Consider the following 25,151-nt stretch of genomic DNA (forward strand, 5'->3'; position numbering starts at 1 on the left):
CGCCAAACCTATACTGTTAATTAATTAAAAGAATGTCTTCCTCTCCCTAACAGCTCTCTCCTCCTACCACTTTTGCATCTCTTTGGTTCTCAAACTGAGTTCTGCTGATCCAAAGTAATTAAGAATCGAACCATGTTGCTGGATTGCTAATATATATATATATATATATATATATATATATATATATAATACTTACTTAAGGTTCTGGTTATTCAAACGATAGCCGGTGATAAAAGCAATCATTAATTTGAGAGTTATGAAAATAAAAATTGATAAAATACTAATAACCCTTGCAACAAACTAGTAACAAAGGAAATACAAAAATAACATAATTGAAACAAGAAATTAAAACAAAGAACAGGGCAAGCTCGAAACAAGAAAGGACAACACATTGCTTACTTGCGATAGACACCCTAATTATGATATGGGCTTGTAGAAATAGAAAGACCTAACCATCCATTTAATAAGAAGGAGAGCTTAATTTGGAGAAACGGGCTTCCTCACGAGAACGACCGAGTTGATCAATTCATTTGTGGGATGAAAAATTGAAAGTAGTTCAAAACCCGGTAAGTCATGCTGCTCCAAGGAAGGGTACAAGAATGCTCTAGCTCCTTTGGCACTCCTCACAAGCAAATACCCTCCTGCCGTCATGTATTTCCCTATGTGCCCAACAATCGTTAATTTCTCTTCTTTGCGCATCCCAACCAAAGCTGCCAAAAATATACAATCATAATCCCCAAGCTTCTCTCTTACCTTCATTATATCGTTGGTCACAAACTTCACCCTCTTCTCAAACTCAACATCGGATGCAATTAGCTGGCGAGCCACATCATTCGCTGCTTCATCAATATCAAAGTTATCGAAATGAGTAGATTTCATGTGATGAGTAGCCATTACAATAGAGGTGAGAGGCATTGGACCTGAGCCAACAAAGGCTACCTTCTTTGGTTGCACCACACCATTCTCACTAAGAATTCTATACTCCAAACTGGCTAGTTTGACATAGTTGTCATAATAAGGGAAGAGATTGAGATTGTTCAATGGTTTGGGAATTTTGGATAGAAATGTCGCGAATTCAAGCTCTAACAAGCCTTCAGCGCGACCAGATAGAATTATGAGGTTCTCACGCATGTCTTGCACCTTTTGGGGTAAGGCCTCGATGTCTATATCCGAAGGAAGGGTACATAATTTCACAAGGCGAGTTAAGAGGCTATTAACTTGTTTTGATGGCGTAAGGGACTCAAGCTTGGAAATGCTACCATGAATTTGAGCAACGCGAGCTACAAGGATTTCCGCTGGAATCTGGGTTTCGAAGTTGGAGTTTTGGAGGGAAGCCATGGATGAGAAGCTATTATATTTGAGATTAAAGGATAAAGTTTAGAAATGTGTGATGTAATTGTATATCTTGTGGGATAGGGGGCTTGCAATTCCAACGTACTTATAGTGGAAGAGAGAGGGTCAATATGCAAATTTCATAGGGTGATACTTTGTATTTTAAATAACGTCGACAATGATAGGATTGAAATGTCTGTTTGGTCAACACCGGCCTCATGTCTCATGCCTTCGTATCTGAACCAGCAACCGCAGCACTAAAAAAATAGCAGGAAATTTTTTAATTATGCTTTGCTTGAGTTGTTCTTTCCACTTCTGGTGTTTTCTTTCCCCTGATCATGCTTAGGCAGAAATTGGAGAAAGTTTACGAGCCATGCAGGCATAAATATTATGGCATAGCGACAACTAAAACATGCTTTTTTTTAAAAAAAAAAAAAGAAAATAAAAAAGCAAGAGCTTCTAAATCTTAGAAACACTGTTGTTCGACTAAATACATGAAACATAATTTAGTGCACAAAATGAATTAGTTAAGAAATGAAAAGCATTATCAATTTAAGCTAAATGGGCCCCCATTTCTATTTTCTTATAGTTTTCTGAGGATAAAATGTTGAACCTCGAACAGTACTCTCTTTAAAGAAAACGCAAGTCACTGTGAGTATTGATTATATTAAGCCATATATCCACCTATAAATGAATTTTGAGTCTTTAAATCGGTAGAATACATTGTGTCAGGAGACCATTTCTGTGGCTGCATATAATAATGGTCCGATCAATTCAGTGCTTTTACTTTTTTGTATTAGCCTAGTATGTGTCTGTCATATTGAATTTGAGCATTTTGTTCAATGATATTAGTAAAATTTTCAAACAAAAACATATTCAATACTAAAATCAACACAAAAGGTAAATCACACACAAATATTTATAATTCTTATATATATATATATATATATATATATATATATCTAATTCTCCACATAGAGATTGGGTTTCAGCTTCCTTTGTGCGCCAAACTTGGTAATGCATAGCATAGGAGCATTGTCAAATTGAGAGCTCTTATTCCTTTCACACTATGTGTCTATTATTCTTTTTTTGAATAATTACACGTGAGGGAAGCAGATCCCAAATTGGGTCCATTTTCACACTGACACTAAGAATAAGATTTGGGTCAAGATATTTCTAAGGCATGGGAAATGCCGGGTTGTTTCTTAGGGTCAAACGGCCAAAAGTTATATAGAAAAACGATTGAAATTCTACCGAAGGAGTAATAATTTGTCATAAAATATATAGAGTAAATTATCCAAATATATATATATATATATATATATATATAAACTAATTAATTTTAAACCTGCTTATATCAATATTGGTTTGATTCAATATCAAGACACCTTTCGACTTGATTTAATTTTTTTTAGATATATTATTTTTATTTTTTAAGTTTTAATCATAATTCACCTTCAGTCTTTTAATATAAAAAATGAACATTTTGTCTCAAAATAATATATATGGCTAGATACATAAATCAGACCATTACCTCACAGTTTGAGTTTCCATTTACGTGATAATGTGGCATATATTTAATACCTATTTTACCCTTCTGGTTTTTTCCTTCCCATGTTATCCTTTCCCTTTCTCTCTCTTCTCGTTTTAGTTTCTCTCTGCGATTCTCTCTCAAAAATCAACCACCTTTTCTAGAATCTGGCTTCTGGCCACCGCTAGCGTCGCCGCCTCTAATCATTGAACAGCTGATGGCTGTCGCTTGTCGGCGTCCAAAAAATCCTCATGAGCCTTTTTTTTAAACCTTTGGTAATTGGGTGGTATAAGAAAAAGGACTCAACATTGTAGATCCAAAACCGACTGAAGCACAGCCACCCAACATAAACAACCAAAACCCCAGGCACTTTAATGTTACATAGATAATGTTGAGAAATTTTGATAAAAGTTTAGTAAAGCCAGAACTAGAGATGGAGCAAAAGATGCTCAACAACAATAACAATAATTTCAAAGGAAAGGAAGACATAGGTGTTGCAGTCCTCAGCCTAAAATGAGATTAGTTTTTATTTTTTTAATTGAGAGAAGAAAGATTCGAATTTTACTTTTAGATAGAAGGTTATGTATTAATCAATGAGACAAATATTCAGATGTGTTGAGTTTTAGGTTGACTAGAATTCTAGATCTTATTTGATTAGGATTTTTGTTTGTATACAATATTAAGTAGTTGTATGGTTTTAAACTTCTTATTCCACATCGAATCCTAATCACATTCTACTTTGGACTTTTATACTATAAAAGTGGATTTCTAAGCTTTAGAATTGCAAGTAATGCTTTGAGAGCTCTAGAGAGAGAACATCTTGTAACTCTATTTTTTGCTCTAGGTGGAGTTAGAGTGGTTTGAGTGAATGTTCTTGGGAGGTTATTGAGGAAGAGTGTGCAAGGGATCTTGGGTTGTTTTGGGGAACCATATAGGTCAATTTATTGTACTTTAAATTCTCAATAATAGAAGAACAGTTTCACTTCATGGACGTAGGCAAGAGGCCGAACCACGTAAATTCTTGTGTTTTTCTGTTTGCTTATTTTCTCTGAATTTTATCTTTGTTGATTCTTGGGCAATTTCCACAACAAACTGGTATCAGAGCTTCAGGTTCGGTAAATTCAAGATTCAACAAGGATGTCGAAAGTTACTAGTTCTACGAATTTTTCAATTGAGAAGTTTGATGGGAAGACTAGTTTCACGCAGTGGCAGAGAAGGATGAAAGATCTCCTTGTGCAGCAAGGTTTAATGCGCCCCTTGCTAGGAAAGGAGGAAGGACAACCAGATAACATGAAGGATGTTGAATGGGCAGAGTTGGAGCAAAGGTGTGTGAGCACTATTCGGCTTTGCATTGGAGATAATGTGTTTAATCATGTTATTGATGAGGATTCTGCTCTAAGATTATGGGCAAAGTTAGAGAAAATTTACTTGGCGAAAAGTCTTTCTAACAAGTTGCAGCTTAGGCGAAAGTTGTATCGCTTAAAGATGGAGGAGAATGGAGACCTCATGAAGCATATGAATGAATTCGATGGAATCATTGATCAGTTGAAAAAGGTTGATGTCAAGGTGGAGGAAGAGGAAAAGACACTATTGTTCTTGGCTTCGCTTCCAGACTCCTATGAGGTATTTGTGGAATCTCTTATATGTGGGATGGATACAATGACGTTAGAACAAGCACAAGCAACGTTAATGTCTCGTGAAGCCCGAAAGAAAAGTAAAGAAGGGGATAGAGATCCAAATGGCTTGGCATTAGTAATTGAGGCTAATAGGAGGAAGTCAACTGGTAAGGGATCTAAGGGTGGCAAGTCTAGATCCAACAATGTTCAATGCTTTAAATGCAAAGGGTATGGGCATATTAAAAGGGATTGTCCTACAAAAGGGGATGAAAGTAACGAGAACAAAGGTGAGTGTGCTTTCGTTGCTGAAGGTGATGATTGTGATGTTCTTACAATTTCAGAAAATATGGATGCAAATTCTAATTGGTATTTAGATTCTGCTTCTGCTACTCACATATGTTATCAAAATGATTATTTTGATTTACTTCAAGAAGGGGTGGTTGGGAATTTGACTTTGGGTAATAAGTCAATAGTGAAGGTCATGGGTATTGGAGTGGTGAAAATCAAAATGTTTGATGGGGTTGTGCGCTCTTTGGGTGGTGTGGCCTATGTCCCAAAAATGCGTAAGAATCTAATATCATTGAGCCTGTTAGACTCCAAAGGGTATGGATATTCTGCTTGTGATGGAGTAGTAAAAGTCACACAAGGCGACATGGTCCTGATGAGGGAGAATTTGCATAATGGCTTGTATCGTCTAGAATGTGAGGCCTCGAAAGAATGGGAACAGTGCACAGGGGATGGTAGCTACCAAAGTGAGATTTCATTTGTCGAGGAGGTGATGAAAGGTTCCCATGGTGTAGACGATGGTGAAAGGATGAAAAATCTTGCCAATAGTGAAGTGGAAGGGTTGTCGAGGTCCCTTTCCGAAGTCAATTAGTGCCATTGACTTGACCGCTACACAGGTGCATTGGCCGTTTTGTGGAATCAAGTGTTGGACCATGCTTGATTCGGTATGTGTAGTCGTGGTAATTATAAAGGCCAATGATTTAGAAAGTCTTGTGCTTGGAGAGTTGTTCAAGGTGTTGGAAAGTAAGTGGAGTTAGGAAGTTGCAATTAGGTGCGACTAGTAGAAGAGGTTTAAGGAGTTTGAATTCAAGTCAAAGGTGGAGATTTGTTGAGTTTTAGGTTGACTAGAATTCTAGATCTTATTTGATTAGGATTTTTGTTTGTATACAATATTAAGTAGTTGTATGGTTTTAAACTTCTTATTCCACATCGAATCCTAATCACATTCTACTTTGGACTTTTATACTATAAAAGTGGATTTCTAAGCTTTAGAATTGCAAGTAATGCTTTGAGAGCTCTAGAGAGAGAACATCTTGTAACTCTATTTTTTGCTCTAGGTGGAGTTAGAGTGGTTTGAGTGAATGTTCTTGGGAGGTTATTGAGGAAGAGTGTGCAAGGGATCTTGGGTTGTTTTGGGGAACCATAAAGGTCAATTTATTGTACTTTAAATTCTCAATAATAGAAGAACAGTTTCACTTCGTGGACGTAGGCAAGAGGCCGAACCACGTAAATTCTTGTGTTTTTCTGTTTGCTTATTTTCTCTGGATTTTATCTTTGTTGATTCTTGGGCAATTTCCACAACAAGATGCATTGATCAACTTGATAAAAATCTTTTGGAAAAATAATGCTTACTCAGACAACGTAGGGAAGATTTTATCCCTAGTTTTTAGACAAAAAAAAAAACATCTTTTTTAGTAACAAAGTAAATTGATGATTTACCCGTTTTTGAGGTTGATGATTTCACTGAAATATCCTCATAGCTATTACAACCCTTGATGATTTTTTAATCAAGCATTTACGATGGTGGAAGATGAAACAATCCCAAAGAATAGGCTTTCTTCGCTTGAGAAAATTGCAGACCTTCCAAAATTTGTGGCAGATCTCTCAATTTTGCCTGATTCTAAATCTTGACGGCCAAAATGCTTTTCACATTCTTTTGAGTAAACATCAAATGGGTAAAAAGAGGAAAAATTGCAGATTTAATGTTTTTGACAGTGCTTTATATAGAAAAATAGGCAAAGCTTGTCATTTATGTAAATGAGTGTTCGGTTCTTTTCTTGATTTTCTTAAAATTTCTTTTCTTAATTCTTTTAAATTTTTTGAGAGTTTTGGACATTTCTCTTGCCTTGTGAAGGAATCTAAAAATGGCAGCGCACTTTTGTTCATTGGAGAAGAAGAGAGTTTGAAAGTCCACATTTTGTGTTTTCTTTTATCATCAGTATTTTAGTCATTTCTTATAATCTATTAACGCTATTTAAAGTTTGAGACGAGGTGTTCATTTTCAATAATAATAAACCCAAAGAATTATGGTCAAAATTTTAAAAAACAAGAGTAACTTACCCTTTTTTTTTTGGGGTAAATGCTATTTTCATTTGTTTAAAAAGTTATTTTTTTTTGGGACATGCAGAGTTAAAATTTAGTAACATATAAGATAACTTTCAATAAATACCAAAAAAATTGTAATTAGAAATTTGAATTCAAATTTCAAATTTATTATAAAAGTGGGTGATAGAACTTGTCCTAGATTGAGTTGCTTGCCAAGCTCGCAAGCTTGGCCTGGCTCAAGTCGAGCTTTGAATAGGATATTTGATGCTTAGGTTCAACTTAAGATATCGTTAAATAAATGAATATTTTATTTTTATTTAATTTAATTTTCAAATGTTAATATATTGATTTAAAAATTATTTTTAAAATTTTAATATTAAATATAATATAAGTAGATGGACCAATCCATCTCTAAGTTATAAAGGTGTCAATTGGGTCTGACTAAACCTGGATACCTCTAGATCTCACAAAGACTTCTTGATCATTTTAATTAGGTTCATGTGTAAACTTAGCAAAAACTTTTTGTGGTATGACATTTTCTCACGTAACATCCTAAGATTCTTTTTTTCTCATATAAAACTGTCATCATCCATTTTCGAGTCATGACCGATGCAATGGGCCCAATAGACATAGCTTACTAAGCCCATGCAAACCTCACACTCATACACGTGTGAAACTTCCTTCATTGTCATGTATTTTACATTCATAATCATGTAACCATATATGTATATTCTATACATATATGAAACTCACATCATATTTCCAAAGTATCATGTAATATATATATATATATATATGTACATAATATCCACCAACTCAAAATACTATCAACTTGTGGCTACATTAATGTCTATACAAGACTCTTATCACATGCATGGACCTATGACTGTATAGCAAAATGACCTTTGGGTGTGGTATAGCTACTATTGAATGCCATGATAATACCTACCAGCTGAGGGATATGGGTAAGACTCCTCAATCTATGATTTAACTACCTTTGGATTTGAAATCCAAAACATGCAATTTGAAAATGGTGAGCATAAAAGCAATGAGGGATATAAAAAGGGAACAAGCAATTGTAAAAGGAAACTTTTAATAAACTATGCAATTTCCTTTGAAACCATGCAATTTTGGTTTAAAACGAAATCCATGAATGCACGTACAATTCCCCAAGTCATTTCTATGCACATTATGTTTCAATTTGAGGTAGTAAGGCTTTTATAGGTAAAATAGTTGAAAGTCAACATATTTGAGAAAAAAGGTTGTAAGTATCGATACTTTAACCATCGATATCGATAATTGTAAAATAAAATGATCCCTGTACGTATTCCGTCTTGAAAGTATCGATACCTTTGCCAAAGGTATTGATACTTTTGTTCTAGAAGAATTTTTCAAAACAATTATGAGAAACAAGTATTGATAGGTTATTCAAAGGTATCAATACTTTCTTCAATATCTACAAGTTTGAAGTACTTTTTCCATGACTCTCAACTACAACCATATGCATTTAACCATGACCAGCACGAAGACCTGTTGGAGGTAATCCACCAAGCCCATGTACGCCTCATTAACTTTCATTGTCGTATCTTAGTCCATCATTGGAACTTTTAACACTGATTCATAATTCATACTTGATATACATAACATTTTAAACATATGCATAAAGCATTACATTGTGCAAAAACATCTGTCGTTACTTATAACAAGCATGTCATTAACTCATCTTTCATTTGCCAATGCATGGCCACGTCAACGTATACTGGACAATTTATTAATGTCAAGCCATACTCAATTATATACTTATCATGTCATTCATGTGCTTGATAGAATGTTTGCATAAGTGAATGTATCGAAAAATCGTTAAAAAATTGATATTGTACGTAGTAGTACAATTAAGTTAATTAAAGTCTCGAACTAGGCCAAATAAAGATTTTACGATGCATTTGAGAGTTATTGAATCTTAGAATGTCTTATTATGATTATTCGAAATTCGAGGATTGATTTGGAGTTAATTCAGGAATTTTCATAACGTAGGGGCAAAATGGTCATTTTGCCACCCAAGGGAAAAATTGGAATGTTGGATGATATTTTGACTAAATTTGATTAATTAGAGCATTATTTGAATTTGAGAAGTGAAAAATTTCTATTTCGACATTTTTCCAAATATAGGGGCAAAACGGTCATTTTAAGTGTTCATGACGCTTGTCAAACCTATGAATTTCACCCATTATTTTTTTAAGTGAGAGATTATATGTGGTGGGAATGAAATGCTTAATACTTAAGTTTTTAAACATGGACCAATTAAAAGGTGACAAATGTCAAGCTTTAATATTATCTTAATTGCCTATATAAACTCACTTAAAACCCTCACATTCACACTCTTATGGCCGGCCAAGCAAGGGAACAAAGAGAAAAAGAGAAGAACAAACCCTAGGAAGAAAAAATTCAAGAGAAATTGTTGGATTTCAAGGAATCAATCAAGTAAAGGTAAGATTTTTTAATTTTAGCTTGTGATCTACCTTTCCCATGCATTCTTTTTCATTCTCCATGGCTGAAATTCAAGTTTTCAAGAGGGAACTTTTGCTGGCCAAATCTAGAGAGAGAAGTTTTGGTGATGAATTTTGCTAGATTTCATAATATCCTAGTGTTTTTAGTCATTTTGTGATGTTTGGAAGGAAAAACAAGCAAGAAAATCGCATGTTCTTCAACCACCCTCATTTGGCCGAATTTTCTATAGAGCATGTTGATGATGGATTTGGTTGTAAATCATGTTATTTAGCTAGGAATTGATGATTTATGGTATCGGATATTGAAATCAGAATGAATTTCGATTACGGTGAATTAAGTCACAATTAAGCTCATTGAGGTACTTTGGTGTATTTGGAATATTGGAAGTGTAATGAAGATATTTGGAGTTGAATTGGATGTTTTGGCTAATTAAACAAGGCATAGTGTGAGTTAGGTCGAATGCTAATTCAGTCCGATCATAATTGAATCCATGTAGAACACCGTCTTTAAGTGATTATTCAAACAATTCTCATTCGATGTCATGCATTCATATAGAGCCTGAAATAGTTTTGTAATAGTTTGGCACAAATATATTGAATTACGTGTCATGTATAGGTGGTGAGCCCTCTGATAAGGGTAAAGATATTGTGTTCGAGGACCAAGAATAGAAGTACTATAAACTCCTGCTATTGTGAGTAATCAGATGTTCATCTTAATTATCTAAAGTGGTTTATACTTGTTTTAAGATTTTAAAGAATAAGGCACTTAATTTGCAAATTATTATGTTTTACATTTTAAATGTTCGTTAAATGAATGAGATTTATAAATTATTATGAAACTAAATGTTGATTTTCGAAATAGAGTAAGTGGAGGCTATACATTCGTATTATATATTTACATGATTTAAATTGATGGCTTATGAAATTGTGGTAGCATGAATGGCTGAAATTGTGGTTTTGTGAATTATATAAATTATTTTGTCTTACATTGACAGGTTGGATAGAACTATATTAGCCATGTTATGCTGCCAAAATTGTATTAATTTGGTGAGTTATGTATTTAGCTTACTGCAGTGGGCGGGTTTTCGTGGACCAGTCTATTAGAGTGGCACGGTAAATCTCGTTATATTTTACCTTAGTATGAGAGGCGTGGAGGGTATCTCCTAAGGTAAGTTTAGAGATCACTTCACGCCGAACCACCACGTGAGGATGAAACTCAGCTAATGCCAAGGAATGACTATATTTTAAAAGTAAAAACATGTTTTATGGGTATATGTCATTTTAACATCCTTGGCGGACTCGGTTGGATGCTTGGGCCAAGGTGTCACCGAGTATGAGTTTTGGCACAAGCCAATTTTTTAAGAGAATCATAAGCCTTGTTGATTATTTTGATGAAATGTAATTGTTTTTTAGGAATTGAAATGAGTTTTGAATGTTATGAACTATATTATGATGGGATGATTTAACTGTCTCTATTTACTCGGCTTTAGATGTTATAGATGAATTTTGCTTACTCACTGGGTTTATAAAAACTCACCCCTTCGTTTTACCCATTTCAAGCTCAGGACAGTCTGTAGACAGCCGATTTTGTCGAGGGTTGCTTTTGGATTTGCATCATTATAAATCGAAGGTCTACAGTCTTATATATTTGTGGTTATTTTGGGGCCCACATGTAATTATAGAATATTTTGTATACCTGGTTGCGTGTGCCACTGTATGTATAAATTTATTTAGCTTTTACGCTATAAAAATTATTTACGCAGAGTTCTATAAATATTGTTTTATAAGAAAATGGAATATTTTATTTAGTTTGATTAGCCAAAATTTTAATTTAAATGGATGATTTAGATTACAAAAATTATTTTTAGATAAGAAATGTACATTTTTCAATCTTATGTTGTATTTTTACCAAGTTTCAAAATTTTCGAGTAAAAATGACCAAAATACCCTTGTGTGGCAAAAATTACTTTTGTTTGTTTTTGATTTAAAAATAGTTTATATTCTCTTAAAACATGATATTTAGTAACTGTTGCTCACAGGGGAGACGTAAAATTGATGTAAGAGCCTTGCGAGGTTTCGGTTGACATTTCGGGAAATGAATGTCTATCGAGACATCACGGTGGTTGTCACGAGCTCGAAGGGAGTACCGGGTCATGACAATTAATGTCCCATAACCCACATACGTTTGTACCTACAAGGCTACATGTCCAATCACATAACATAACTAAAAACTGACTACTAGTGGAGTGAACCTTAGATGCGGAAGGTATTTATGAATGCCTTGGTCATTGAGTTTACCATAATATATACGTGGATCCCTTGCACGTCTATGTCTTGAGTAGCATCGGATCTACAAAACATGAGAGTTAAAAACGTGAGTACAATTACTCAGTGAAGAATATAGAGGGGAACAAGCAACAACTCTAGAAACTTTATAAATCGTGATTATTTTTTTGAAAACATGGATGTTTTCTTATGCAAATCCATGATGCATTTGGGTTCCATCCATAAAATATGCATACTTAACTTGAACTCACCTATCGGTGTCAATCATAGGCTCCAGTATCTTATCGAGCTCGTAACTTACATACAAATTCAAATTGTGAACTATGAGGTACTAAGAAAATAAATGGGTAGACTTTCTAGAAGGCTTTTAAATCTTATCTAGCTTATCTTAATATGTTAATCTATTGTGCGGGATCTTTTGCACATGTATCCATTTAAGGGCTTCCAAGCCTTTTTTATATCAATCTTCTGCACATTAGCCTTAGTTGCCTTTTACCTTTCTTGGTTCTTCACTTCAGCACATAAAACTTAGAGCAATTGTGTCTTACCCATCATAACATACAAAATCATTAAGTAATTGTGTCTTACCCATCATAACATACATTGAACATTTCATTTCATCATCAATATCAACACATAACAATGCACACATAAGCTTTTCTTACTCTAGTGGTACTTCTTCGCCCCATCAAGGCAATACACATATGGGTACTCTGACCTTTTGTATCTTCAGTGGTATTCCTCTGCCCCACCAAGGCAATACATTTAGGGTACTCCGACCCCTTTCTATGGTGGTTTTACTCTGCCCTACCTAGGCAACATATTTCAAGGTAACTTTGACCCTTTTCTCTAATGGTATTACTCTGCCCCATAAAGGCCATGCTATGCATCGCAAAACATAATGGCAACATCACATTACATTCTCATTATAACAGCATAACGTAATGCCTACATAACATAACATCTAGTCATAAATCATTATATATCTATATATCCACATGACATTTGGCTAAGTTACCATGCCCCTCACTGTACATCAAGTCATCAAACCATTCATAACTTAACATATACTCATGTGCATAAGCATTGCATATAATCATAATCTGTTCATGGATCAATACATATACTTATGTGCATAGACATTTCATCTAGTCATAATCTATAGCTTAACACATATACTTATGTGTATAAACATGTCATCCAATCAGAATCCATTCATGTTTCAACATATTAGTCATATATGCATAACATTCCACCCTAACCTAAGGCACATACAACATCATAATAATCAGCTTGTTCCCATGCATTTTTTGTAAAACCATTTACAGCGCATACACTTAAAATCTCATTTCATGCTTTTCCATATCATTTGGATGCAATATGCACTCACCTTTTGCTAGCTTAAATCATAGCTTGGCAGCACAGCTGATCAAACCTCTAGCTGTAGGACTTGGTGCTTTAAATGAAATCTAGCATTAAACAATGTATAATAATCATTAACATGCTTAATTCTTCATCATTTTTCTAACTACATTTTGCCTAGCATTTTCAGATCATTTCTACCATATTTTCATTTGCATGTCTCTTTCACATCATTCACAACTTAATTTCCAACTTATTTAGCTTAAGTATACCTTTACATATATCATTTATCATAACTTTACCTCTTTTCAACTTATCTTTCTTTTGCTTGATGGTTTCCCTTCAATAATGCAGCTTGGCAAATCTGGAAATTCGAATACTCGAATTTTACTTATTTGTTCTTGCATATTTCGAACAAAAATAAGAAATCAAGCTAAAATCAAAGTGGGCTTACCTTATTGATCTCATTTGCAGCTTTATAGCCCTTAGAAAGCTTACTTAGCTTGAATTCAGACTAAATCCTTGATTGAGAATCCTTAAGAACTGTAAATATAATTCTTCAAGCTTTTTAGCATTCACAAACATTCATTCATAAATTTCCAGCACATTAGCTAAGCATTTAGTACTTTTCCTATGTTTTAGCCAATAACTTTTATACTTCAAATCAAAATTCATAATCTCAAATACTTAGACATTGAAAGTCTTACTTGGTGACTTAAATTCAGCTCAACAAGACTTCTAGAATTTCTCCAACCAAGGAAAACAACTTGTTGCAACAAAACCAAAGCAGAATTTTCAATCGATCAAACTAGAGCTCATGCACTAAGAGATCTTGTCCTCACCTCATTTATCCATTTTCTAGCTTTAATTTGCTGGTTTTAAGAGCTCAAACATGAGGGAAAGAGCTTGGAGAACATTTGGGCAAGAGGAAATAAGTTGGCTTTCAATAACGTAACGGGCATGAATAACAAAGTGGAATAAAAGAATGAAAGCCTTGTAACAGCCTTTTTTTATACTTAGGCGTGAATAACAAAGTGGGTAGCCTTGGTTTGTCCATCTAATTTGGGCTAATAGCCCATTAGGCCTTGCTTTTTGCTCTATTTACATAATTAACCTTTTACTATATATTTTTTTCAATTTAGTCCCTCAAATATTTATTTCAATTTACAATTTAGTCATCTAACTTTTGTTTATTTTCAATTTTGGTCCTTCAACTTTTCTTTATTTTCAATTTGTTCCTTCAACTTTTCTTTATTTTCAATTTAATCCCTCAACATTTTCATGCATTTCAATTTAGTCCCTTTTCCAAAGTTTGTCCAAGATATGCACCACAGCTCAAGGATATTACTTGTTATCCTTGGTAACTTAGAATCATAAACCCAACATATTAAGTCTTAACCTTGGAAGTTACAGCTCAGGGATATTGAATATTATCCTTGGTAACCAAAAACCATAGCACAAGGGTATTGTGCACCAAGGATTTTGCCTATTATCCTTGGTAACTTAAAATCACAGCACAAGGATATTGGGTATTAACCTTGGAACCATTGTAGAGGATTCTGACTATTATCCTTGGTAACTTAGAATCACAGTTCCAAGGATTTTGCTCATTATCCTTAGAAACTTAACGTTATAAACTCAAGCATTTCAAATGCCAAGGACATTCCCACTTTACCTTACATAATTTAATCATCAAACATACCTTTAAACTCATCAAAATACATCTTAAAGAATAATCAATTCCTTGTTAATCCTTTAGACATTTAATTTCAATCAAGCTAAGTCCCACTATGGCCTGTTTCTCTTTGTAATGCATGCAAACTCTCATTATACGTATATTCATTCGTTCAATTTTGATTCATGTTCAATATGCACAAGTCATACTTAATATTAACAACCTCAAGTGTACATATATTTGCATTTCACATCTCATGTTTTAAGGATCAGTAACATATTTTACCTAATTTTATCATGCATATGCATTCATATTTACATATTCACATATGGTCATTTAATTTTAGCTCCTTTGACATTAAACATACTTGTGCCTTATAAGTTCATATCATATAGCTACTTATGTCCCAATTCATGTGCACATATGGCATCATAGCATATACTCAATAAATTCAGCATACTTGAATCACAATTTGCAATAACAGTTCATGGTATATATGTATAGATGAAATCACTCATCAACCATATGTACTTCTATTTACCTAATTCACTAAGCAAATGTAGCTTTCTTGCTTAAATTCTTTTACATAGGTTGGGGTATTACACTTTTCCCTTTGAAAACATGCTTTAAAAATTGAATTTGTCATTTAAATCAAAATCATTACAACCTTATTACATAACTCATCAAATGTAGCTAGGTGGAGCATACTAGTTAAGCACTATGTATAAACTTGGTCATGTGGACCTTAAGCCAACGGATAATGTATTCAATTCCTTACTATCAAGGGTGATGTCTAGGTAACTAAACCTCATGATACGATCCAATGCATATGGCCAATGACCTCATATAACGCTTGTGCCATCCTCTGGCCACAAGGTTAGTGTCACGACTTGACACTCCCCTCTAGCCTGTGACAACCGCCGCGATGTCTCGATTGAAATTCCTTACACGGAATGTCAACCGAAACCTCACAAGGCTCTCGCATTAATTTTACATCTCCTTTGTGAGTAATAGTTACTAAATATCATGTTTTAAGGGAATATAAACTATTTTTAAATCAAAACAAACAAACAAATAATTTCTGCCGCACAAGGGTATTTTGGTCATTTTACCTAAAATTTTCGAACCCTAGCAAAAATATGATATACGAGTAATAAGCATCCATTTCATGTCTAAAAATAAGTTTCGTTGTCTAATTCATCAATTTAAAGTGAAATTATAGCTATTCAAACTAAATAGAAATATTAAATAAAATATTCTATTGTCTTATAAAACAATATTTATAGAACTTTGCGTAAATAATTTTTGTAGCGTAAAAGCAAAATAAATTTATACATACAGTGGCACACGTAGCCAGGTGTACAAAATATTCTACAATGACATGTGGGCCTCCAAAATAAACATATATGTACAAGACTATAGACCTGCGATTTCTAAGGGTGCAAATCCAACAGCAAACCCTCAACAAAATCGGCAGTCTACAGATTTCCTTGAGCCTGAAATGTGTGAAAGGAGGGTGGTGAGTTTTTATAAACTCAGTGAGTAAGCAAAGTCCATCTAAAACATCTAAAGCCGAGTAAATGGAGACAATTTAAAATATCTCATCATAATAGGATTCATAGCATCAAATCTCATTTCATTTCATATAAATCAATTTGGCTTATGATTCTCGTAAAAACTTGGCTCGTGCCAAGATTTGCACTCGGTGACACCTTGCGTCAGGGCATCTAACCGAGTCCGCCAAGGCTGTTAAAATAACATATGAGTGTAAAACTCATTCTTTTACATTTAAAAGCACAGCCATTCCTTGGCGTTGGCTGAGTTTCACCTTCACATGGTGGTTCGGCGTGAAGTGAACTCTAACGTTACCTTAGGAGATACCCTCCGCGCCTCTCGTACTAAGGTAAAATATAACGGGGTTTACCGTGCCCCTCTCATAGGCTGGTTCACGGAAACCCACCCACTGCAGTAAGCTAATCAAATAACCCACCAATTCAATAAAATTTCGACAACATAACATGGCTAATATAATATTACCAGCCTATCAAGGTAAAGCAAAACAGTTCATATATTCCACCCAAACACAAATCCAGCCATGCTTGCCATCACATTGTCATAAGCCATCAATTCAAACCATATGTCAAAACATATATATAACACAAGTATACAGTCTCCACTTACTCAATTTTCAAAACCAGTATTCGATTTCAAAACAAATTATAAATCTCATTTCGTTTAACCAACACTTCAATTTTTAAAACATAATAATTTGCAATTTAAATTCATTTTTCTTTAAAACATAAAAACGAGTATAAACAACTTTAGATAGTTAAGATGATCGTCTAATTACTCACCTTAACGGGAATATGGAGTACTCCTATTCTTGGTCCTCGGGTACGATATTCGTACTCTTACCAAAGGGCTCACCACCTATACATAATACACGACACATAATTCAATATATTTATGCGAAACTGTTATAAAACTATTTCAGGCTCTACATGAATGCATGAAATGGAATGAGAAGTGTCCAAATAATCACTTAACGATGGTGTTCTACGTAGGTTCAATTATTATCAGAATGAATTTGTATTCGACCTAATTCGAACTATAAACCATTGATTTAACCAAAACATCTTATTCAACTCCAAATATATTCATTACACTTCCAATACTCCAATTACACCCAAAGTACCTCAATGAACTCAATTTTCTCATTGTTGTTCAAATCGTTTACTAAAGGAACCACACATTTCCATAACCGTTTTCAATATCCGACACCACAATTCATCAAATACTAGTTAAATAACATGAGATATAACAAGATTCATCATCAATATGTCCTTTAGTAAATTCAGCCAAGGAGGGTTTGATGAAGAACATGTGGTTTTCATGCTTGTTTTCCACACTGAATATCACAAAATAACTAAAAACGCGTATATAGCGTGAAATCTAACAAAACCCGTGATCAAAACCTCTCCCCCTAGGTTTGGCCAGCAAACTTTCCTTCATGAAATCTTGAGTTTCAACCATAGAAAATGAAAAAGAAATCATGGGAAAGGTAGATCTTAAGCTAAAATTAAAAAATCTTACCTTTACTTGCTTGATTCCTTGAAATCCAACAATTTCTCTTGAATTTTTCCTTCCTAGGGTTTGTTCTTCTCTTTTTCTCTTTGTTCCCTTGCTTGGCCGGCCATATGAGTGAATTGGGAAAGGTTTATGTTGGTTTATAAAGAAAATTATAAAAGTATTAAAGCTTGAAACTTGTCACCACTTGATTGGTCCATGGGTAAACTTAACCATTAAGCATTCTCTTTTCCACCACATATAATCCCATAATTATCCAAAGTATAAAATGATAATTCGTGAAATTCATTGGCTTGACAAGTGTCATGGTGGTGTAAAATTTCAATTTTGTCCTCATGGACACGTAAAATGACCATTTTGCCCTTATACTTGGAAAATGTCGAAATTGAAATTTTTCACTACATAATTTCAAATTATGCTCCAAATAGTCAAACTTGGTAAAAAATTTCATCCAACATTCCAATTTTGCCCTTGGATGGCAAAATGACCATTTTACCCATACGTTATGAAAATTCCCAATTAAACTCTAAATAAATTCTTAAACTCTGAATCACCATTTTAAAACATTTTAAGGTTCGATAACTCTCAAATACATCCTAAAATTTCTATTTAGACTAGTTCGAGGCTTAATCGACTTAATTGTACCACTAGGTACGATACTGACATTTTAAAAATTTTTCGGGGTATCCAAGTTTGCAAATATGCTATCAAGCATATGAATGAGATGGCAAGTATATAATAGAGATGGGCTTGACAGTTAACACTATTTCCACTCCCTTTTGCTAGCTAGGGTGATCCCATTGTGCATAATGTCGAGCAATGTTATTACTGTGATAGGTCCTTCACATAAGCTACTCTACGAAAAACAATCTTTTCATGTAAGCCATTATAAAGTCCTTTACATAGTTCTCATAATCCAAAATCATAAGGCATGTAGCTTTACTACCATGCCACTCAATACATACATATTATTTCAATCCCTCCATCAAGAAGTCCATAATTCACAAAGTTACATTGCCATCACCATGAAACATTTTACAATTTCTTAAAATGTTCAACATTACATAACTTTATAAAACATCAAGAAGTTTGCCTTTGAAAACACAACCATACACAAGATTGTATATCATTGATTTATTACACAATTTGAAAAGCTTGTTCTCGTTCAAGTTCATTGTATGAAAACATACATACACATGTGCCTATCTTCAATAGTCAAACCATAACAAAAACATTTTCCTAGGCATATTCATTTCAAACACATATTTTTCATGCTTTTCATAGTAAAACATTTTTCAACGCAAGTCCACTTGCCTTATATGCCACCAACTCAATGCAAGGCCATCTAGCTAACCTCCTCTGACTATAAACCCTTGGAGCTTCAATAGAACCTAAGACAAACAAACCATATCATCAAATTCTAAAATTCCTTTTCACATTGAAAACTCACAATAGCTTCGTAACAGTACTTCATTAACCTTTTTCTAGAACTAGGTGTACATTTTCCAACTTTCATACAACCCTTACCCATTTCACATACTTGGTTTCGTTCATCTCTACCTCTAAATCCAAATTCTCAACTTAATCTTAGTTCTAGCTTATACTTACCTTAGTGAGCTTTCCTCAAAAGGCTCAATTAGAGAACTTTAACACCTAAGAAAAAAACAAAAAATTCTCTTAGTGAGAGAAGTTAAGTTTGAAAATCAATCAGGTAAGATGTTTGAAATGCTAAAACCTTACCTTAATCAGTTTAAAACTTGAATTTAGGTTAGCTATGGACTAGTTTTGAAAAAGATTTGGGTGAGGGGAGGAAGAAATGGCTTAGATGAGAAAAAAAGTAAAAATGGTGTTCAACCCGAGGCATTTTATTTTTTACCTTTCTCCTCAAGTTTCCATACTTTACATGGTATGCTTTTTCCAAGTCATTTTAACCATAAGTATCGGTATTTCCTCTTTAAGTGTCAATACCTTTCACACAGAATGCTCCTTAAGGCACTTTATCCTCTAAGTATCGATATTTCCTCTTTAAGTACCAATACTTTTCACACAAAATGCTCCCCAAGGCATTTTGTCCTCTAAGTATTGATGCTTTCTTAAGGTATCGATACTTTTACAACAAAAGACAATTTTCTAACCAAAACTTATCCTTTTTGACACTATCTTCCCTCCTTTGTCCCATTTACCTTAAAACCTTTATAAAACATGGGTTTTCCATGAAAATCTAGCTACACATTTTCAAATTCGTAGATTCTCCTAAGCTCATCAAGTAAATTTACAATTTTACCCTTACATGGAAATCGAGGGTCTCATAAAAACCTTAAGTTTTACTTTTGTTCCCACAAGGGGTAATGGTGTTAAAATTTTTATCAAAAGACAATAAGACTCTAATATTTAAATATCTTCTTTCTTGTATTTGAATCTTGAATTTCCAATTTTTCTAAGTTGAACATATCCTAATGAATTTTAGTAAAATAATATTACTTGGTACTACATCTTTAAAGCAAAGGAGTACAAGGAAATGCAAATAGTAGTTTTAAATTAAAGTTAATTATTAGCATCTGTTTTTTGAATGGAAAAAACACTAAAGTAAAATATGATTACCACGTGACTAAATGGCATTCCAATTATGTGGGCAAGAATGACCAATTCTTTTTACTTTTTATTTTTATTTTTCACTGTAAAAATTGGGAAGAACAAACAAAAAAGCTTTAGTTTAGCACTATTATTATTATTTTTGGAAATAAAATTTTCTTTAAGCTTTTGTAGTATTAAAGAAGATTTTAATTATGTTTAATCAAAATTTATATTAATATATAACCAACCCTTTGTACTCTATTATATTGCAACTTTTGATACTTCTATTTATTGTTTAATTTTTCTTAAGATTTAAGATAAAGAAATAAATAATTAAAAATTTTGCAAGTAAATTTGTATGCTTACCAGTGCACATTTAATTATAAATAACGAAGTCAAAATTGGATTATTAAATTAATATATTTAGTAAAATGAATGCATAGTAAACATATAAATTCCAAATGGATGATGCAGGGCATATTTGGTACATAGTTTAGTAAACATATAAACATATTTGGTAAATAATTTGGATTTTAGTGATATAGATAAATGGATGAAAAAAGTTACAGAATTTCATCTATAGTAAAAATAAGGTTTTATGATCTTCTTAGGTTCATGGAATTTTATGTTTGAGTCATTTTGAATTTAAATAATTTTCAAGTTTGAATTAGACTAATTCAAATTATTAACTTGTTGTAATTAGTTCGAATTGGATTTGAATTCAAATCTTATATTAAACATATAAGGCTTTTACTATAAGGATCTTATAGTAAGTACATAAGGCTTTTAAACATAAGGGTCTTTTTGCCTTCTGACAAAAAATTTAACTGAAAAATTAACATAGTTACTCTTTATGAGAACAAAATTAAAACACAAAGTTTTATATTAGAAAAAAGAACCTCATGATGTTATGTGAGAAAATATCATATCACAAGGAGTTTATGTAGAATTTACCTTTCATTAAATTATGAAAGAAGAAAATGCTTGGGAGAGTCTTTAGTTTCACAGAAGACTAAACCCAACATACATTCTTCATAATCTATAGAATTCCTCATCATAGACAGGGTATCTCCTATGGACAAAACATAGGTCACCTGATTTGTATATATTCTATCCCTAATTTGCAATTTACATTTCACCCATCACTCCCCCACATACAAAAATTAGAAATACAAAAAATAACAAGTCCTCAGATCACCAAAATCAATAGAAGCTAACCATTCAAAAACCCAATCCCCATTTGTAATAGACAACGAGGTCATCATCAGTTCTTATTGTAGCAAAAGATATGAAGTTTTTACATTTAATGTAAAAGAAGAAATAGAAAAAAAAATCTTTTTGTGGGGAATGTTATTTCCCCTGAAAGGGAACTATGCCCTATAGTTGCTTTTTTTTTAATAATATTGTTAAAATTCTTTTTAGTTTCATTTTTTTAAAAATATTTTTAATAGCATTTTTATTAATTTAGTTGCACCATACAATTGTTTGAGAACATTTTGAGTAAAATGAAATGATAGAGGTTGTAATACAATAACTATTATTACACTTAATTCATTACTTTTGTTAAGATAATTATATAAATTATTTTGTTAGAGTTATAATATAATACTATTACCTAGTTAGAGGTTTTTTTTGGTTAAAATACCTGGAAGTCCCTATACTAGGGTATTTTCTTCAATTTAGTCATTCTATTCAAAATCACAACATTTTAGTCTTTTGATTTTGAGAATTGCTTTAATTTAGTCTCTCTAACATTTTTTTGTTTAAATTGACGTCAATGCTAATGTTGCATTGACGTAGCACCAAATGTTGACGTGACAGTGCAATGTCACTATGACACATTGATGTGGCATTGGCACACTATATTTTGAGTTCGAGATGCCATGTGGCACACAAAGAGGCTACCACGTGCCAAATCAAGATGTTGACATGTGGTGTATTAGAAGGCTAACATGTGGTACTTTTATTCTTCAAAAATCAAAATGAGCACTTGTTGAGTATGCCAAAGCCTTTACCACCACACCAAAGCCCTTACTGATAATTATAATTTACTTGTGTTTTATTTATTCTTTTCTTTTCTGTTTTTTTATTATTTATTTATTTCTTTCCTTAAAATTACATTGTTTTGGAGCCTTCTTCTTTTGGAGAAGAAGATAGAGAAGTTATCCAAAGTGATTTTGAGCTTAGAAGACCAAAAACCTTCTCTTTCAACTTGTATTTCACTCTTATCCTTTGAAAAAGTGTTTGAGCTTAGCTTTGTACATCTTAGATCAACTAAGTGATCAATTTTACTTCATCTTTTCTTCATCTTGTATACTTAGAGTGTAAAGCTCGACCTTATAAAATACTTGTCATGACATACATGTGATGGATAGCATATTTGCATGCTAGGAGAATCTCGAAAAGAATATACAAAAGTCGGTATTGTACCTAGAGGTACAACAAAGTTGATTTAAGCCTCGAACTAGATCAAATAGAGATTTTGAGGTGAAATTGAAAATTTTACAGTCCAAGAATGATTTAAAATGGTGATTTGGGGTTCGAGGATCAATTTGGAGTCAAATCGAAAATTTCACTATCTAGGGGTAAAATGATAATTTTGCCACTCGAGGATAAAATGAGAATTTTTTTGAAAGATTTTGATCACATTTGACTTATTTGAGTATGATTTGAGGTTGAGAAGTGAAAAATTGTAATCCCGGTATTTTTCGGAGCATAGGGATAAAATGGTAATTTTGCCACCCTAGTGGCAAAATTGTAATTTTACACCACCAACACTTATCATGCTCATAGAATTCATCCATTGACTTTTTATGTTATGGATAAGTGAGAAAATATATGTGGTGGAGATAAAAAGTTTAAATTTTTAAAGTTTTAAAAATGGACCGATGGAAACATGTCATGTGTCAAGCTTAGAATATTTTATTATTTCCTTTAAAAATCTGCCTATAAACCTCTCACTTCTCTCCAAATATTCGGCCAAGCAAGGAAAAAAGGAAAACAAAGAAAGAACAAACCCTAGGTGGAGAATTTCAACAGAAAAAGTGTGGAAAATGGAGGAAAACAAGTGAAAAAGGTAGGATTTCTCAATTTAAACTTGAAATCTATTTTCCTTAAGCATTTCTCCTTATTTTTCATGGTTAAATTTCATGTTTTCATGGTGAATTCATGGCTAGCCAAATGGGTATGGAGAGAGAATGATGTTGGATTGATTTAATTTCAAGTTAGGTTAGTGTTTTTAGTTAGTTTACAATGTCTAGAAGTAAAACAACAAGAAAACAATTCATTTTCCCCATCACCCATCAATGGCCGAACCTACCTTGTATTGAGTGAGGATGAATTTGATTTTTATTTTAAGAGAATTGGTTAGAAAATGATGAATTATGGTGTGGAAAAGTAGTAGGAAAAATCACGGTGTTAATGCACCATTATTGATTGAAAATTTTAAGAAAAAAAAGTGAAGATGGTTTTGCCAAATTTTAGGTTATTTGACTTATGTTTGGTGAATTAAGGTATTGGAAAAGAAATGGAGCAATTTGGAACTAAATTGGACGCGTTGGCCAATTAATCGGGTGAAAAGACGAATTAAGCCAATATCAAGTTTAGATGGTTACCCGTGCATTTTGCATTCCATATTATGCATTAGTAGTCTAAATTAGTTTAATTTCGATTTAGTACCAATGTAGTAAGTTTCTCGATTTTGTACTATGTCAAGGTGGTGAGTCCTCCGATAAAGGCAAGAAAATTACATCCGAGGACCAGTAGTCAGAGTACTTAAAAAATCCGCACTCTAGACATTGTGAGTAAACTTACTGTCATTTTAATTATCTAGGGTGGCTTTTAGATGATTTCATGAATTCTATGGAAAAATGGATTTAAAAAGGTAAATTTTCATGTTTTTATGAATAAATGTGTTTTAATGAAATTAATTTATAAATTGTTTTGAAATTAATAATGATTTTGAAAAATAGAGTACACGGAAACTGCTATTTGTTGCAATTTGATTGTTTAAATTGATTGGCTTATGATAAATTAGGCATAATTGGCTGGTTGGCAATTGTATTGAAATACAGATTGTTTGTTGGCCTTAAAAGGCTGTGAATTACAATAATTGCCATATCATGTTATTGAATTTTATTGATTGGTGGGATAATTATTAGCTTACTGCAGTTGGCGGGTTTCGTGGACCAGCCTATGAGATGGGCACGGTAACCTCGTTTATATGTGCTCACCTCGGTTGTAAAGGCACGTAGGGTAGCTCCTGAGGTGATATTTGAATTTACTTCACGCCGAACCACCACGTGATGGTGAACTCAGCCAACGCCAAGGAACGGCTGTGATGTCCAACGAAAAATTTGTTTTATGCGAAATGTGAATTTTTAACAGCCTTGGCTGTCTCAGTAGGATGCCTAAGCCAAGGTGTCCCCGAGGATGGATTTATGGCACAAGCCTAGGTTTTATGAGATTCATAAGCCTCATTATGTATTTTGAATGAAATGTGTTCTAATGCTGTGACCCAGTTTACGATGATTTATTTTTTTGTCTCCATGTATTCAACTCTAGATGTTTATGATGATGTTTGTTTACTCACTAGGATTTTATAATCTCACCACCCTCATTTTCACCCATTTTAGGCTCAGTATAAGCTGTAGATAGCTGATATCGTAAAAGCCTACAGTTGGCTTTACTTCCTCAAAAACTGTAGGTTTGCAGCCTTCGTTCATTTTTGTCATTTGGGGGTCCACATGTCACTGTAAATTAAATTTCATACTCTAGTTATCTGTACTACTATATGTAGAAATTTATTTTTCTTTTACGCTATAAAAATTATTTACGCAGTGTTCTAAAAA

General features: G+C 33.2%; 1 protein-coding gene across 1 annotated transcript; it reads right to left on the reverse strand.

Annotated features, from left to right (window-relative positions):
- Nucleotides 1–259: 259 nt before the first annotated feature.
- On the reverse strand, nucleotides 260–1,393 carry LOC18589241 (nicotianamine synthase-like). The gene has a single exon (XM_007014124.3). The coding sequence runs from the start codon at nucleotides 1,336–1,338 to the stop codon at nucleotides 478–480; it is 861 nt and encodes a 286-aa protein (XP_007014186.3). The 5' UTR covers nucleotides 1,339–1,393; the 3' UTR covers nucleotides 260–477.
- Between the last annotated feature and the right edge of the window lie 23,758 nt (nucleotides 1,394–25,151).

Source organism: Theobroma cacao, chromosome 9, assembly GCF_053813885.1.
Source record: "Theobroma cacao isolate CCN51 chromosome 9, ASM5381388v1, whole genome shotgun sequence".
NCBI lineage: Eukaryota > Viridiplantae > Streptophyta > Magnoliopsida > Malvales > Malvaceae > Theobroma > Theobroma cacao.

Excerpts from the sequence above, each read along its gene's own strand:
- LOC18589241 (XM_007014124.3), bottom strand. The coding sequence starts at position 1,338 with ATGGCTTCCCTCCAAAACTCCAACTTCGAAACCCAGATTCCAGCGGAA.